Consider the following 18,786-nt stretch of genomic DNA (forward strand, 5'->3'; position numbering starts at 1 on the left):
TATTATTTTAATATTAGTCTTTGTTTCCTTTTAGGTGTGCTCATCTACTTTGGCTATGGCATGTGGAACAGTACGCTGGAGATAACCGCCAGAGAGAACGAGGTGCACGCCTCCACCTACCAGCGCTACGACCAAGGTGTGGACGAAGGCTTCTGTGGCTTTGACGACGATTTCTACCCGCCTACTACTGACCAATGGGGTGCGCCAAAGGGGGGGTCGGGGCTCACCCCGCCCCCTGAGGCAAAACCTGAAAGTGGTGGGACGCCATCGAAAGGCGGAGGCAGGACCATTGCCAATCATGGCCTCGCCGAGGAGGATCCGATGGATTTCTGAAGGGACTGACTCTGTGTTACCCTGAATGTACTGCCTTGTCTGCTGCCTGGGGAGAGGGAGGGGAACTGTAGCGTGAGTGCATGGATGACTCTGTGTGTGTGTGTGTGTGTGTGTGTGTGTGTGTGTGAGCGTGAGTGCATGCCTGCATGTGTGTGTGTTTGTGTGTGTATTTGTCTGTGTGTCTTACCCTTGGGCTAGATAGTTTCTTGGCAGTGGAACAGACTTTTGTTCACCTTACTCGACCACACTCGGCTCCTCAGCGCACACAGTGAATGTGGACGTCAAGGTCACGAGTGTCATGTCACAATCGCTTGTTGTTCAGTTACTGGTGTCCACATGTCCCACAAAAGAGAAAAGGCCACACAGAGAAGTGCGGACGTAGCAGGAGATAAAATATAATGTGTCTAGCTGTAACTGTGACACATTGTGTTCAGCAAGCTGTTAGTAATGTAAGAATTTACGGGATACGAGCGAGGAGGAGGTGATGAGGGAGGGACAGATGAATCAGCAACTCTCTTCCTGTTTCAACCTAGACTGACAGGAAATCTAGATGACAGCATGCCAGGCCCAAACTATTTCCTCATGTACAGGTTTGACTTTCTCTGTTCATTTTATGTTCAACACACAGGAAATAAAAAGAAACACAAAAATCGTCCTGACAAAAAAAAAAGAAAAAGAAAAAAAAAAGCTGCTTGTGGCTGTCTTTAAATCTACTCACCCTGACCCCTTAACTTCTAGCCCAAGGGATTCAGGACAGGACTGGGACGAGGGTGTTGATGTTTTCTGTCACAAATAGTACTTGGACTTTGCTTGCAATAGTGCCTTCATCTACTGTATGTGTGTGTGAGTTTTTCAGATTACGTCTGTTTTTCTACTTTAATTTTGCCTGTGTATGTGCGAGGGTGTCTGTGCAATCAAAACCCCTACCTTTTACATCGATTCTCCTGTCTGTGTGTGTAGATATAAAGTGTGTCCTTCTGGTTGTTTTACTCTGTTTATGTGTGTGTGTGTGTGTGGGTATTTGTTACGTTTTGTTTGTTTCTTCCCACTCCTTGCCCCAGCATGAGGCTCAAAATCAATCCACCCGCGACACAAAAGCAGCTCATGGTGCAACACAACACGTGCTTGTCAGCTCATTGGCGTCCCGAAGAAGACGAGAGGGTAGACGGTGTAACGAAAGCGAGCGAACAGGTTGAATCCTAATTGACAACCTGAATGGTTTGTTGTGATGGATGTCGTATTTTCGGTTCAGTTATTTTTCCTGTGCGCTTGTCTCTCTGTCGATGCAGTTCTCGCTGGTTACCAGGGTCGGGAAGGAATACATTTTCAGTTCATTCAAGTCAAAAAATGGGTGTTCCTCACTGTGTCTATCATTTCTCCTAGAGAAGAAAAGAAAGTTGGAGACTGTGCAAAAGTTGTAATCGAGGGAGGAGGCGAAAAGTATTGGTTTGGCTTTTTTGGGGAGAGCAGTTGAGGGTCTTATGAGGGTATTTTCTCCCAGATATACCTTTTATTTTTAGTCCCAAGTCCGAACTGTTTAACTGTGGTCAAAGATCACCACATTTAGGATCAAGATCCATGATGAAAACACCTCACAACGTTAAAGAAAGTGAGAACAAGGTTTCTGGATCTGTCCCTTTATCCAGATCCACACCAAATGTTAATGGGGTCTACTGAGGGCAGAGTCTGTATTGACAAGACCAACCCACTGATGAACGTTAATGATTCAAAATGTCATTTAAAGTATGGGTTCTGGTTTAAAATTGGAAAATCGGTGCATATAATCAGAGAGTGAAACATCTATTTTAACCCACCTCCCTAACGCCAGTATACTTTGTGCAGTCCCAAACTGAGAAGAAATGTTTTTTTTTTACATTGGGTGAACTGAAATATAATCCCTCCTCACCAGTCCGTCTCCCTTTCTCTTCCACTTCTGCGCTTTTTGTCCCTATCCTTCCTTCCTCACTGAATATCTTTCATCCTCTACCTCCACCCCTCTGCTCTTCCAGCCCAACTCTTCCTTCAGCTGTATCTGCCTCGCTTCGACCTGCTCGTGATATTCATCGGGCCGTGTGAGCAGGGAGCTGCCACTCCGAGTCACATGTGATAGAGCCGGGATTGGTTTCCAGTCAGGATTCCAAACAGCAATCACTTCATGGTCCGACGATCCATTAACTCCTGTTTCAGGGTGTCTGCTATCGCTCCTCTGATTTGAGCATTTACTCCTCTCCCTGTGCTCCTGCTCCGCCCCAGGCCCATACTGCTCTGAGTGAACCTCCCTCTGGCCTGTACCTCTGCAGTTTTACACTGATGTAGCTAGTGTTGAAGTCTCGCTCTTCACGTTACCTATACTGATGCTGCACCCTGAAGAGATATTGTGAAAATCAATCAAATGAATCGAGCTCAGAGTGTAGGGTGTGTAAGCTAATGCTGCCAAAGTATGCACTGATGGCGCTGTAAGGGATTTTAGCATTATATGTTGCGAAGCTGAGGGAGGAGGCACTTCGACAAAAGCTGCTGCTGTACGCCCTGATTGTCCTCTTTCTACCTTTTCCTCTTGCCCCCTGCTGCTGCATCTGTCCCTTACAGGGAAGCCTTATTTGTCTAATGCACTAAATCTAAGGATGCCACGCCGAACCCCCACCTTACCTCTGCTCCTCCCACATTGTTCCACACTTCACGTAGTAAGGGGCCCTTTGGTAATGATAGTTGTGATGCCCCTCCCAAAAAAACTGCCCAGTATCGCAAGAACTTGCGCTCATATTGGACAATTCTGCAGGTTGAGAATGAAGCACCCACTGAGGACCAGCCACAGATTTAGCTAACATTGAGGTTATGTCTTCAATATCTTTTTGGGTCTCTCTCTTTGTCACTTTGTCACTCTTCATCCTACTTCATGCCCCGACTTCCTTCTCTGACACTGTAATAATTACTATGGCTACTAGGGATCATCACCGCTTTCAGTTTCCAACGAGGACTTTGTAGGAACATTGTACGTAACTTTGTCCAAAATTCTTGCCAGAACCCTGACAAAAACAATTTTGTTCCCTTTTTTCTGCTGTAATCAGTCTTTTCCTATAACAAGTGATTTGTTTTCGTTGGATAACCTTAATCATAGTTCAGTCAGCCAACAGTCATGTGATTGCAGAAACGTTTGCCATATTGGCTTGGTCCTCTGTTGGTTGGGAAATGATGATAATAACTATAACCACAACATCAACCTTGATCAACAACCTTGTATATATGGTGCAAAGCATGGATGCTGCAGAAATGTAAAACATTTCTTGGCACTGAACATAACACGTGGTCTTGCAGAATTGTCCGACATCAAAGTTCTGTCTGATGACGGGGTTGGAACAAAAAAAAAACAAAAAAACATCCAGCACATCCTGAAACATTTGCACTCTCTATCTCACGCACATCAAAAACATATTCCATTCTACTGCTATTCAGCCAAAACACCTTCCCCCGTCCAGAGTACCTCCCAACTCAGCCAAAAAGACTCCAGCCGCTTTGCATCCATAGCTCAGCCAAAAACAAGACAGTGAATTCAGGCGTCGCCATGCCTCTCACACCGGACTGTACAGTCGACTTTCTATATTATCTGCTCTGTGCGTGTATGTATACAAGTGTGCGAGTGCATGTGTGTGTGTGTAAAAGTGTGTTTGTGGTCTAACGCCTGCGCCTCAATGTGACCGTCTGGTGAATGTGTAGCATGCTCTCATGCACGAGGCCCAGACCGTAAATGTTGTACTTGCATGTGGTGACTGATCGCAACGAGACACAATAGAACACTAAAAACAAAACCAAACCGAACGCAGGCTTGGTTCTTATACCTGGGAACACACTGTACCAGAGAGGAATGATGAGCTTCGAATTACATCATTGTTGGGTGATTATAACTGAAATGGTGTATTCAATGTAATATTTCCATTCAGAGCCAAACCTAAATGTTTCTTATACTTCACAGCTCAATGTTATGTTAAATGAGAAATTGATTCTTTAAGCTGGATTTAACTGTCTGCTCATGCTATAATCTCCTCCCCAGGTATGGGAACCAGGGCTCCGTTTTGTAAAAAGGGAGTAGAACATGTAGCAAACGCACGAGTGTGAGGATGACTCCTCTCACATCCTCCCCTCAGACACTTACAGTATGTCTACTTCCCGTATCTCCCTCCTCACAACCTCTGCAAGCCAAAGTCCACAATGTTTGTTTACTTTTCACATACAGGAGACTGTAGTTTCTTCGAAGTGAACACTTAAGATACAACAGAGCTAACGGTTTTTCTTGTTGGGGGGGCTGGTTATAAGCTACTAACGTCCGTTTATCACAGAGGACTGATTTTTCTTTTTTTTTTTCGTCTCACAGTGACTTAAGTCAACAGTGCAATGATCATTTCTAAAAGTCCTAGTTGCGAAGTATTTCATTCAGAGATTGAAAGTATTAGTCTAGAGTCCATTGACGACTGCAGATTCGCAGTGAAAGAGTACAACGCCGAAAAAGGGGGGAGTGAACTAAAAGAAAAGTATTTTTCTATGGCTGTCTCCCGTCCACAGGTCGTCCTCGGGTAGGTGTGCACAACAGAGCCGGGTGGAGTTATCAGCCTTCGTGTTCTGTGTTTTTTTTTTTTTTCTTTTTTTGGTTCAATCACAAGGAGGCCTGGGAGAAAACGGCTAAAAAAATATATTTTTAACAACCGTAGTCTCTCTAGAACGAAAACGCTGATTTATAAACCTCGATCCTTTCCTTTGAAGGGATTTCGAACTGGTTGCTCTAGACGTCAATATGACCGTAGAAGGTTTAGGAGTAGATCTACTACATTTAAAAGAAAAAGAAACATGCAGAAACTATTTTAATACAATTCTAAACAACAAGCATAGACAAATATTGCCACTATCGCTTTTAAAGTCAGCTACTCTTTGTTTATTTTGTCTCGGAGAAGGCGTGCCATGTTCTTCCTGTGCTCTGTGTTTGCTGTGGCCATGTGTCCAGTCAGTGTGTGTCGGACTTGTTGAGATTGGCTTCTCTCTCGCAAACAACTAGATATTCCTTTTTCTCTTCTGTATATTTTGGCACAAAGCTGTATGATGTAGTTGTTTTTTTTTTAATGTCGGTTTTTCTTTAGTTTTTTTAAATGGTTTCTTCCACATGTGTGGTTATTTTTGCTCCTGGGTGCACTGTTTTTGCTGAGTTGTTGATATTGCTTCCATGCAACAATGAAAGTTATTTATTGCAAATACAAATAAGAGGCCTGGTCATTTCTGTTCTGATTATAATAATGAATAATGTACATTAGGGTTATTGACACATGTGAGGGATTGAGGGATTTGCATACACAATTGTGCTGTACTGCCATGCATGGCAGTAAGCATGGATAAACAGTGTAATCCATGTGTTACCGGAGAGGGAAGCGCCTCCACAGGCAAAATGGTATTATGGGCATTTTGAGCCGACGTCTCAAGCGTGTGGCGTGATACACACCCTGATCAGCAACTGAACAGACAACAGATAGTTAAAAGTCTGGCCATATCTCAAGGTTTAATCAACATACTTGTTAAGAACCCCCTTATCTTCTGTTAGACAGATATCAGTAAACATTAGCATTCAGCCACTTCCTCGCTAACTTCATATTGCTTGATAGTATTACAGGAAATGATAGTGAAGGTGTAAATCAATTCTAATAAATCAACACACATTTTGAACATTTAACTGGGAAGTGAGACACACTGGATAACATCAAACCGTAATGCTAGCTAGAAATTGGTTGAATGCTAGCATTAGCTAATGGGTGATAACATATGCCGATTTTTCTTGAAATATGCCCTGAAATCCCACCAGATGTTCACTGTCTTTTTTCCAGTTGTGATAAATAGGGGAAGCCGTGAAATGACAGTAGTTTCTCATGCAACCTGGAATACAGCAACACAACAACATTCCAGCATTTGCACTTCCCACTTTGACGTCAGATGAAAATGGCTGCTGTGTGAATATGGTACTAAATACTTTTATTCCCAACAAAAATCCACCTTTCACTTTGTTTTGCCTTTTCTCTCTTGGGCAGGCCTTTTTAAAAAAAAAAAAAGCCAAAAGTTATGTACTCTACATTCTTTGGTCCGTTTTGTTAGCCTATTGGCTATTTGTCCTGCAGATGGTATAACAAAACTTTCAGTGTGCTCAAACGAAAGCACAAGCAAGTTATAGAGTATGAATCAAATACCATGTGATTCTATTGACTCTTCACAATGCACAAATGATCTACAGTCAAACGCCACAGAGGCCAAAAGACCTTATACCTTATTTTTATCCTCCGGCATTGCTGCTTCATTAAACCAGCAACACAATTCAACCACAAGACACACTGTGCTTTGATTAGAGGGCTCGACTCTCGCCCTCGGACTGCATTGTTCTTACATTGTTGCTATTTTTCTCACCACCTACACAGAGAGATGCAGAGGAAGGGGAAAAGTTCACGGATGTTCTGTGGGTGTCGCTCGACGGTATTCTTGGAAATTAATCGGAAATTTCATCTGCAGTTGAAACAGACACGTTGATGGAAAAGAGGACATGGAAGGGTAGAAAAATAAATACCTAATCAAAAATAATTGCTGGAAAAGGGTAGAATATCAAAGAGTAAACGGTGTTGGTGTATGATAATGTCCAGGAGGAGAATTCCATCTCTTCCTTAGTCAACAGTCAAGTTGTGTTGATAGATCGCAACTTTTGATAGCATTGTTTTAGCAAAGCATAAAATAATACAACCAGTCTCTTTTTCAGCAATACAGGACAGCTTGGTTGCCCACTGCCCTCCCACTGGCAGCCTGTGGACTGGATGGCTCCATGCCTGGAACAGCATCTCATTTCAGGGAATACACACTCCGACATGATCCCACACAGACACAGACAGACAGACACACACACATGTGCCAGTAAAGACACATACACATGCTGTCGAGCGACGGAATGGTGTATAGAAAAAACAGAAACTCACTCTACGATGAATCAGTATGCAACTAGGGCAGATTGTTGTCGGTGTCTGCGCGTGTGTTCGAAGATAAGCCGAGGACAAAGAGGCAGCACATACTGTTTCCAGGGTGTCATGTAATATCTATGATACGACTCAGTGACCTTGATACAGACAGAGGAGCGGCGCAGCCAGGCGACCACACACGGGGCAGAATCATCCCTTCTGTGTGTGTGTGTGTTTGGCTGCGCCACTGCGGTCAGCAGGGGAGGGACGGTACAGTGTGTGGGCGTCTTAGGGACACAGGCTCTTCAACGCCGAGCTAGCTCAAGGTTACCGAGTCACGTTACAGATAGGATAAATCGGAAACAAATCATGTTTTCTCATTCCTCTCAGCTTACGATCACACGAATATGGACACAGAAGCGCTCACAGTAGTCAGCCTTTATCACCGATATAGCAAACGGTGTCACAGCCAGCTCGCTTTCCGGGCAGTGATCACACCACATGTCACGCACTACGTCACCTCTCTGTTCCTCCTGTGTTGTTTATGTCAAATTTTTGAACACAACACCCAGATAGAGGAGACACCGATGTTCAGGATGAGAACATCTTATCAAGTGGGCAGGACAGACTCGAGACAAAGGCGTCATCAGTTCTTTCGTCTTTATTATAGAAAATCAAACCACGGCACATCAGCATAAACAATAAATAATCAACTAACACTGCTTTTGGACAGAACTGAGTCAGATAAATCAGGTTCCAGATGTGTACATCTGAGATATTGAACATTCAAGTCATCACATTCCTTCCGACAGATGCTATTCTACTTAATACTGATTTATTTTTGTGTGTGTGCACATTAATGAAAACATACTTTTTAGTTACAGGTTTTCAAAGAGTTACTTCACAATGCTGTTAAATGGAAATGTACAATTCAGCAGTTACAGGATACGCTGCTTTTCTGTCACTTAGTTGTTACTGAACTTTAAAAAAAAAAAAAAGAAGAAAGTTAGTCACATAAAAATGTAAAAGGTCAATTCATGACATATTACTATCAGAGATGGAGTGATGGACAAAAGATTAAAGGTGCTGTGTGTAAGAATTTGAGATAAAAACATTGAAAAGTTAACTAAAATTAACAATAATGATGCATTTGTATTGTGTTGCAAAGATATCTACTGATGTTAGGATGCTAACCAGCTAGCCCTAGCCCAAAGATCCTGTGCCAGCAGTGTAAACACTAACAGTTTCCTCTTAGCTACACAGCTAACATAGCTAACCACAGCTACAATTTGCAGCAGTTAGTGGCTACTCTAGGGATATGCTGCCCTATTTCTTTTGAGTGTGAATTCTCCAGGTGGCCGATTCTTACATACGGCGTCGTTAAGGTTTTGTACTTATTTTTGGCAAGTCATCACACCCACAGCACTAAGACTGACATTGGTGGATAAAGGTCTCCTGTGAAATCAGTGTTGCAATCATCTGAGGCCAGGAAAAGCAGTTTGTTTAATCAAGTCTATCACTCCAGAGGCAAAATCACTAGAGAGCTACAATACTGTCAAAGAAATATCAGTTTACGTGAACACTGTTAATGAGCAAGCCCAATCATAATACTGTCATGCCCTGCTCTTATCAAAACAGATCATATCATATGATTTAAAAAAACAAACAAACATTGAACGAAGACACTCCTGAGATTTCATCTCTAAGAGCATCTAAATAGAAAAATAGACGTGATATAAAAGATCAATATCTCAAGTCCACGAGGCCTGGGGTGATTAGGACTTCCAGCTGCAGCGCAGGCTTGTACAATTATATAACAGCGGGGAGAGTCCGCGCCACGCCCGACACAAGGAGGCTGGAAGATGAGCTCTGTGATACGAAAACAATCCATCGGCACTGAAAGAGCTCCAACAAAAACAGCCGTTCTATGTTTTCCATGTGCGAATGTCTCTTTTATGTATGTTTGTGCTCTCATTCAAGAATTTGTGTATTTTTCTTTTACAAACCAACATGAATGAGTGTGTTTGTGTGTTTCTTTATCTTCTAGTATAGGTTTGTGTAGAGTGTGGTTGTGTGTGTATATATATATATGTGTGTTGGAGTGTGTGCTTGCGTAGATGTCTCTATATACAAACTACAGTCCCTTACAGAATCTCTCCTCCACCTTAGACGTGGGCGCTTTTGGCGTGATTGGTGGAGGGGGCTGCTGGCGCATTGCCACCTCCCTGTTTGGAGTAATAGAAACGATTGTTGTCCTGATAGGCGCGTGATGAGGACTCTGAGGAGCAACAGGTGAGAAAGCACCCACCCAGCAAAGAGAAGATGGTGCCCACCCAGCCGGTGTAGAGGGAGAAGCCGAACGACATGAGGCCCTGCTCCTGGTGGGCGCCGATGGGAAACCAGACCGTAGACACCATACCACACATTGCTGTGGGAAAACAAAGAGAGGTTAAAATTATGATATAAAGTTGTGCCTCTCATAGCAACATATACACAATGTATGATTAAATTGAATTAAATTAGGGATTCACAATGGTAAGCAACTGTGCTTATAATGGATATGCACACAAAGCTTCTGCATTACCACATAGCATTAGGTTTGAAGGGAAAATGACATAATAAAACTAGGGAAGACTCAAAATCAAATAAATTGGGGAAGCAAAATGGTGCTGCTGAATTATATGAATATACAAAAACATTCTTTGAATGCAAATAAAATACATAAATGAGATGGAAACTCTGCATACATGCTGTATGATCATCACACTTACAGTTAAGGATGTCAAATTTAACTTGCAAAATGTTGCTGCTGAGTTAAACAAATATACACAAACATGCATGACTACAAATTACATAATACATTTAGTATTGCAAAATTATTCTATTTAAAATTCTACATACACACACACCTTGCATCACCACATATATATTCAATGGACTGAATAACAGATACTAAAGTGTAATTAAATCAGGGATGCAAAATGGTTGCAGCTTTAAGCGCACATTCTGAATGAACACAACCGAGCGGTGTGCACACAGTACAGATTGTTAGCTTGTGCCTCGGTATTGCTGTAATTGTATTAAGAGCTGTGTGTCCCTTTTGGAGGTAAAGTTATTTAGCATTTCATGACTCCTCCTGTATTCACGCAACAAGATGTTTGATGATGTCCTCGAAAAGTGGAGAAAGAATAAAGGAAGCATCCATTTCTAAAACAGAGCTATCACACTTTTGTTATCTTTTGTTCCTCACACAGGACACGAGGGGATAACAAATTAAAGAAAGTATGTGGAAACTAATATTAGTTAGCAGCAAGACTTCATGGTGTTATATAAGCTTTGCCTTGATCTACAGAAGAGAAGCATGATTTAACACTTGCACAAACAGTGAAATCCCTATAGAGCTGACAGCAACACATCTAGTTTATGTTGGATTTTTGCCAACGTGAAATCATCTCACCACCAGTGGAATACAAATTTAGACTGTATGGCACTTAAATGGACAGTAACTGAATCCATGAATAACACGAAGGCTGGAGGCTTCCTGACTAATGATACAGGGGACACAGTAAACAGAAATAATTATGGTTGGACTTGAACAACTTGTTGCAGAGATGATTTTGCTGCCAGATACACAAACAGATCCTCCCTGATGTGAAACTACTCGGTGTGACAAAAAAACCCCACAATCTAATGCCTTCACTTTTTTTCTGCTATACTGATGACGTGCTAAGTCAAGGATACACAGCCTGTGTTGAAAACAACTCGCAGTGGAAAAAGTCAAACGACGGCCACAGGTGTTGAATTTTCATATGAGGGGACGCAGGCACTGGAAAATGCCGCAGCACCAGTCAAATGTTTTAAAAGCGCAGTAAAACTGGGCAAAGCCAATGATCGAGTTTCCATGTGGTTTTCGGGGACAAAGGCAGGGTGTGGATGAGAGTAGGTGGAGGAGAGGAATGTGATGGGATCCAGGGGGAACAGGAAGGTGTGTGTGTGTGTGTGTGTGTGTGTGTGTGTGTGTGTGTGTGTGTGTGTGTGTGTGTGTGTGTGTGTGTGTGTGCATATGTGTGCGCCCTGGGGAGGAAGACAATCGTATTGGACATCCTCTGTCTCTCAGCAGCTTGTAGCGTTTGAGGCGAGGTTAAAAGAGGTCACAGGCAGGAAAAGGTTGGACAGGGGATCTTGCACCATCTGTCTGTCCACTGAATCATTATATTCACATTGTGTGGATGGAGTTCTGCTGAGTCTCTTACCGACTATGAGTATGAGCACTCCTCCCAGGATGGTGCGCTTGTTTTTGGAGCTCTGGGGTTCGTTGCCGAGGCTGATGCAGGGCATGGACATGAGGAGCATTCCCACCGCTGGGAGACCCAGTATCGAACCTGTGATCATCAGGGCACGAGTCGTCTGGATGTAGGCTGAGGAAACACATATGAATCATGTTTCACTGTCCCCCAAAAACAGAGTTAAGCTCGTAGGTACTTTTTGATCAATAACAGAGAGCTGAAGAAGTGGTGGATTTCACTTAATAAACTGCATTATATCAGCTTAGAGAATAGTTTAAACCTAAATATATCTAAATGAGTACAACCACAGTTGTGTTGCAGGGATGCACACAGATCAGTCTCTACCTGGCAGGTCCAGGATCTGCGTCAGGAACACGCAGTGGTACAGCGCTGTGGAGATGACACATTCCGCCCAGGGTCCCTTGGCTTCCAGCTCATCCATCTTCTTGCAGGTGCTCACACCGTATTTACACATAGTCACCCAGTCGTTGGTGGATGTCGCGATAATGATGCCCAGCCAGCCGAGGCAGCTCAATAGGAAGCCGGTCAGCTGGAGACACGAGTTCGCCATGGCGCAAAAACAAACAAACAAACAAACAAACAAAAACCCGGTACGTAAGGACCAGAAAGCGCTAAAACTTAAAATAGAGAGTAAATAAAAAAATATATATATATATAAAAGAATCAAAATGTGAATACGACAGCGACAGCTCTAATTTGAGACCACGCAAGTTAATCCAAGTTCACTCTTCACTTCGCACTTCAGTAATCCCATCAGTGGTTCTGCGCTGCGCACTTCTAAAGAATGAAACTTTCACATCATCACAGTTTTTTATCTAAAACTGACAACCAATCAGATACTTAGGTACGGACAAAATGTTTATAAAAGGGGGAGTGAAAAAACAACACACCCCATTTTTATTGCCTCCCAAAAAAAAAAAAAAAAAGTTGGTGCGCACTGCCCCTTCCTCACATCCGATGATACAATGCGTCCTCCAGAGTGCTGACTGCCTGGAGAAGTCTGGAGCTGAGAAGAATTAACAAGAAATCTGCTGCCATCTACTGGACATTATTATATTTCTTATTAGTGTTACACATGTGCCACTTAACAAAATACCTTTTTGGGGGTCCTTAAAGAAGCACTTCTATAAAATGCTCGAACAGTATATGCATAAAGTTTTCAAATGACAGCTCTTTTTATTCACCAGTAGACCTGTAAACTGTATTCTTTAATGCAAAATCTTATGATATTCACTTACAACTAGCTATAGCTGTCAGATAGTGAACATTAAACAATCAAAAAAAGGAAGAAAAAGCAGCAGCAAAATGGAAACTACAGTGTCTAAAACCTAAAACTGTGCTAACTTGTTATGTGTCAGATAAAGTTAAAGCTTCATTTTCTTTTACTGCGTGGGAAGAAAAGCAAAACAGGCGAGCCTGCTACTCTGCACATGGGCACTGCCCGGGCTATTAATCACAGTAATTGCAAATTTCACAACAACTATGAATGACCTTCGTTGTACGGCACTGCACTGTAGTTTAATCTAATGTGATTCCCAACCTGAGGGTCGGGACTACAGCAAGGGGTCAAAAAGATTTTGTCTCACGGGCTACGGCTCGGCCGTGAGGAGGAGTGGGTCGTTGGAAGGTCGGTGGTTTTTGATCCCCGGCTCCTGCAGTCTGCGAGTCAGAGTGTCACTGCACTGAACCTCAAATTGCTCACGGTGGTTTCCTCCGCCGGCGTGTGGATTGTGTGGATGAAGCAGCGGTCATTGCTCCTCAATAGCAGGCGGCACCTCACACGGAAGCGTCTGACACCAGCGTATGAGTGTGTGTGTGTGAGTGGGTGAATGCTGACTTTGAGATGCAAAGTGCTCTGAGTGGTCGGCAAGACCAGAAAAGTGCTATGCAATGGTCCATGCAGTCCATTTACTTTTAGTAAACTTTGAAAGATGAAGTGCTTACGAGCCAAAGAGGTTAGGAATCTCTGCTGTATCGTATTCAGTCCTACACAACACAAAGATGAAGTTGCATTTGCTCAAGAAAAGCAGCTTATATGTATACCAAATGAACCCAGGGAGATACAATTATCATGCCCTTTGTGCTTGTCCTGCTGTTACTTCCCCCACTCCATGAATCTAAATCCTGGACCCACTGCTCTGTGCTCCAACAAGCTGCCAACAGAGGGCGATAGAGAACAGCAGTGGGCCCTCAGTTGACATTCAGGTGTTGTACATGCAGGACACAGTGCTTCCTTCCTCCTGTCCTTGCTGGATGGAGTTAAGTAAGTCCTCCATCACTCACATCAGTCCGGTGACGTGGCAGCGGCATAGCAATCAGTCTAAGAGGAAGACAGAGACAGACTGGGACGCTTCACACGGTCGCGCAAGGTCACACCGACTGTAATATCATGTTTGGCCCACTTCTCCCACTCGTGTGCATGTCCCTCGTTGTTCCTCTGGTCACATACCAGGCGGTGTTTACGCTCGCTTGGCGAAAGCGACATGTTTTTTTTCTTTCCCCTGGCTCACATATGCGTTTTGAATATCTAAACAGGTAAAAACAGGATGTAATGTAGTCTGGGTTTAGTTTTGTTTTTTTAGACAGGAAAACAAGAACCCCTTTATCTAGGAGGCAATAATCGTCTGAGGCGATGTGTAGGAATTTTTCAGGTCATCGCAATTTTGCTTGAAATGTCTGCAATTTTTCACTCTGGTGGTGTATCCCAACAGTATTACCTTACCTATCAAAATCCAACGTGCGCTGCATATTTCGTGTTAATTCAGCCAGCTGCTCGGAGCAGGAAAAAAAGTAAGTAAGGAAAGAAGAAGGAGACATAAATGTATCAGTGGGACAGAAACAAAAGTTGCAGCCAGCAGTTTTATGGCACGCTCGATGTTTTTGTGCAGCTGTTTCAAAAGTGAAAAGCTCCCACTGAAGATAATCAATTATGGCTTTTTAGTGTGAATCGGTCGCAGGTGGTATTGAGTTTAAGCCATTCGGCTTGGCTTTGTTGTGGTTAAGAAAAGACTACAGTACGAGCTGTTCCAAATCAATATTTATGCTTTGTACTTTTTTCTGCATCTTTTTTTTCGAGTGTTTTCTCGAGTCAGCTGCTCAGACGGAGAGCTGCAGGCACTCGTGCAATTAGAAAGCTGGAACGCGCTATCTTACGAGACCCTGGTGCCGCTCCGGTCGGCCCTGTAGCATTTGCTCCAGCTCCCAGCTGACACTTCCTGCATGGAGGATTATTACCCGTCTTTTCTGTGGTCACTGCAGATGACTGCGCTTTTTTTTTTTTTTTTTTTTTTTAACAGAATCATCAATTTATTCATGTGCACAACCCAGACTGTGTTGAGGGTCAACAACAAAACAAACAAAGGAAAAACACAAATATAAGCATCACACTGACAAGTTTGAATGCACCATAACCATAGTGAGAGACTGCCTGTGTGTGTGTGTGTGTGTGTGTGTGTGTGTGTGTGTGTGTGTGTGTGTTCAGGGTGAAAACTGTAGGATACAAATGCATTATAGATCATTGGGGTAAGTGGTTTGAGCCAGTCAGCCTTGTAAACAGACTGTGTTACACCCCATCTCTCCCACCATTACTCTGCATCTCATTCATACATCTCTCACTTCTAAGGCAACCTCTCCCTCTACGAAGTAGATGCATAGATAGATAGATAGATAGATAGATAGATAGATAGATAGATAGATAGATAGATAGATAGATAGATAGATAGATAGATAGATAGATAGATAGATAGATAGATAGAGCTTAGCGGGACATAATCAAAGATATTAAGAGTGAGCGTGACTGAGGGGGTTGGAAAGCGAGAGGAACAGAGAGAGAGAGTCCCCAGAAGTTGTCTGAGCATGAGCGGGGCATATCCCGCGATGATTCCCAGAGCAGTTTGTCTGATACATGAAGAGTGAGGCGGCAAGGGAATGGGAATATTATGCTAATAAGGTGAGGATTGCAACAGCGACACTGACATAGAGGGATGATGGGATTTTAGCCCTCCTGGCGAGGGGAGGACGGTTGGCGGCGGTGGATGCAGACCGAGTGTGTGTGTGCGTGTGTGTGTGTGTTTGGGTGGATGGGGTCTCTGAACGCAGCGGAAAGTTTGAAAGGGTAGTTGAAGCAGGAGGTAGAGGTGGGAACCTTTTCTGCTGTCAGAGCCGTCAGTCCAGCCCATCGGAAGAAATGAAGAGCAGTGACACGCTCCTCTTTGTCTCGGCTAAGCAAGAGCAGCCGTCCGGTTCAGAGGTGGGGGTGCAGTCGAAGCGAGTGAGTTACGAGCGGGGAGGTGAAGAGCAGCAATGATTAAGTGATTGAAGGAAGAAGGGAACCTTTTTAGGCCAGCCCACTGTGATGGAGTGGCAGCCATACTGGATGAGTCATCCTCCACCGAGGGGGAAATGATGGGTGCTTTTTCAAATAGTTGTCAACTCACATTCTGTGATTAACAGGAGGCAGAAGCCCGGGAGAGGAGGATCAGTTTATGCTACAGTGCAACGGTGACGTCGCTCGAGCTGATGAGGTTTTCTGTCAAAATGTTTCACAGCTGATCAGTTGAGAAAAAAACAACAACTATATATCCATCATTTAAGTCGTGAGTTACAACTTCATCTGGTCTGTAGAAGTGTTTTTTATTTATTTTGAATTTTTTTTTAAGCAGGTGTCTCTCTGGGATAAAACCATCACAAAACGTTTACCTGCAACTTCTCATAATCTGACACAATTCAATTCGCAGGTCCAGACTCTTTCTCTTCTGCAGAGATTGTCCCTGTTGGGCTTCTTGTTGAAAAGCGTGTAAAGAAGAACAAAGAAAAAAAAAAAAGTCAGTCCTCGATGAATTATTCTGTGGAATAAAAAAAAGCTGAGGCCGGCACATTAGGGGGGATTTTCAGGGTTTTTTGTTTTTTTTTTCCAGATTTGAATGTGAGGCATCGTCACACATTAGAATTCTAAGTGAGTGTAAATAAAAGCCTTTTCTTACAAGTGTACTTTAGCTCAGAGCCTCCATCAAATTCAAGTTGCTTCTTAGTTATACCAGTGGAAATTATTTTATATCCCCGGCTCAATGCCTGGTCTTAACTCTTGTCTGGATTTTAAACAGACACGTTTAAGATGGCTTACACCTACTCTTCTTTCCTTAAATGGTTCCCGTCACTTCCTGTGATAACATTGCTATCTGAGCTGCTTCTTTTGTTCGTTTCTTTTAATATTACCTTAAAAAAAAAAAATACAGAATTGAGCCAACCTAACAGTCAGAGGTGGCAAAAGCATACACATCCTTTACTCAAGTAGAAGGAACATGGATGCAGGAACTTAGGGGTGGTGAGGGGGCTGCAGCATCCCTTAAAATGTTTGCAGTCTGCTGTTAAGCAAAATGTCCTCAAATAGTCCAAATTACTTTTCTTTACCATTAAAACACATGATATCCTCACCATTCAAGTTAATTAAAAAAAACAGGAACGTCACGTACCATTTGTTACGGTGCATTTGACCCCTCAGCACGCCCAACTGTGACTGACTTCATACATTCCTGGTAAAAAAATAGTACAGTATAAAAAGTAGTAGTATCCCTCTGAAGGACATTTCTGCAGGTCATTTCTGTGCAAAGTTAACTGAACCTCATGTCATATTAATGTAATCAAAGACTATTAAACCTAAAGGTAGAACCAGCAGGATTTGTCCAGCTGTTTGTAAACGCACCATAAAAGACGACCGATGGATGAGTCTCATTCTCAGGACGCAAAAAAATCCGACAGTTTGGGTCGCTGAAGCATACCAAGCACAACAAAAAAAATGAGAAAATTCAAAAATCCATGCAGAGGGCTGCGGGGTCTGCAGATACCAGACACTAACATGTCTGTTCTCACCATCCGAGTCTCCTTCTCTGTGCACTGGTAGGTTGAAATTGGCCTGTGATGTTGGGAGGGTGGCATGCAATGTGGCAAAATAAACAAAAAGAGATAATTCCCCCCTCAAATCCATTAAAACTGAGCCTGTTTTGAAAATGTAAGGAGTAGGAGGCGGAGGTGTTTGCGTTAAAATGCAGGGAGCAAAAGTAAAAAAGTTTGTGTGGGACAAAAGCTCTAAGATAAGCTCCATCCAAGCGGTGGCCGCAGTGCCGCACACGTCCCCCCCCCCACTTTTTTTTGTTCCAGACTGCATTTTTAGACGACGGAGCAGACGGAGCTTGTTGCTGCAGTGGGAGCCGAGTCGCAACTTGATTTGTGTCTAATCCTCCAGTGTGTCTGCGGTGTAGCAGCCATCACTCACCGCTAACTGTGTTAGCCATTAGTATCAATTAATCTCAACAAAACGCTGTTGGCCATTACACTCAATACATCACCGCGAGCTCTGCTAACTATACGCCGCAGCAGAGAACGTGGCGGCGCCCGCTCGGCCCCTTTCTCTCTCTCTCTCTCTCTCTCTCTCTCTCTCTCCGTGGGAGAAGATGAGAGATACACGTGTCATCGCCCATATGGCTACGTGGGAGAGGACGAGAGTTACAACTGGTAAAAGGGAAGGAGACAGAGGCAGGGGGAGGAAGAGTAAGGAAGAAGGTGATATATAACTCACTCTGGCCCTGTGGGACTGAGGAGCGCAGCCCTCTGTCAACACAGTAAATATACTCGCGGTATTTGTCATAATAGTTCATTAGTGCTGGGGGGAGATTTACGCAGGTGGCAGGGGTGAGGAGAGTGGATTAGGAAAGAGGCATTTTGTTTTCCAAAATGCATGTTTTGGAACATATTTTAAAAGCTCCCTGACAGTTGGCATCTTACCACATGAACTTATTTTCATTAAACGCCCCCTTCCTCCCTTTATCTCCCTCTCTTCATCTCTCTCTCCCTCTCCAGTCTTTCTCAAACTGCCTAAATTAGCCGCCTCATCATTTTGCTCTTTATAATCCTCCCCGCCCCCCCTCCCCCTTTCTCCTCTGTTGTCACCGGCAATCGGATAATCTATTGCTCTTTACATGATGGGCTGTGCATTATCTAATATAGGAGATGGGAATGTGTTGGGCAGGGAGACAGAGAGAGAGGAAGACGTGTCATAACTCGCACTGTAGATCATCTTGATGAGAGGCTCTGCAGTGCCGGACCGAGTTGAACTCGAGCCATATGAGGACCATAACATTACGTCGCATTACTTAAAGGGATTGTACAACATTTTGGGGGAT

The 18,786-nt window shown here is 43.4% G+C and overlaps 2 protein-coding genes across 7 annotated transcripts in view; one reads left to right on the forward strand and one right to left on the reverse strand.

Moving 5' to 3' along the window:
- slc7a14a (solute carrier family 7 member 14a) overlaps positions 1-11,548 on the forward strand; it is a 34,256-nt gene extending 22,708 nt beyond the window's left edge. For 2 of the 3 annotated variants that reach the window (XM_037125463.1, XM_037125464.1), the window contains exon 10: positions 35-5,569. In XM_037125463.1, the coding sequence (XP_036981358.1) occupies positions 35-333 (299 nt within the window). In that variant the 3' untranslated portion in view covers positions 334-5,569. Of the gene's footprint in view, positions 1-34; positions 5,570-11,286 lie in introns of those variants that run through there. The other variant, XR_005079567.1, reaches the window with a different exon arrangement.
- cldn11a (claudin 11a) overlaps positions 7,947-18,786 on the reverse strand; it is a 40,365-nt gene continuing 29,525 nt past the window's right edge. For 2 of the 4 annotated variants that reach the window (XM_037125468.1, XM_037125469.1), the window contains exons 2-4: positions 11,933-12,137; positions 11,555-11,719; positions 7,947-9,729 (exon numbers count right to left, since the gene is read on the reverse strand). In XM_037125468.1, coding sequence (XP_036981363.1) covers positions 9,467-9,729; positions 11,555-11,719; positions 11,933-12,062 — 558 coding nt within the window. In that variant the 5' untranslated portion in view covers positions 12,063-12,137 and the 3' untranslated portion in view covers positions 7,947-9,466. Of the gene's footprint in view, positions 9,730-11,554; positions 11,720-11,932; positions 12,381-17,079; positions 17,098-18,786 lie in introns of those variants that run through there. The other 2 variants (XM_037125467.1, XM_037125466.1) reach the window with 2 other exon arrangements.

Source organism: Acanthopagrus latus, chromosome 16 (assembly GCF_904848185.1).
Source record: "Acanthopagrus latus isolate v.2019 chromosome 16, fAcaLat1.1, whole genome shotgun sequence".
Taxonomy (NCBI): domain Eukaryota; kingdom Metazoa; phylum Chordata; class Actinopteri; order Spariformes; family Sparidae; genus Acanthopagrus; species Acanthopagrus latus.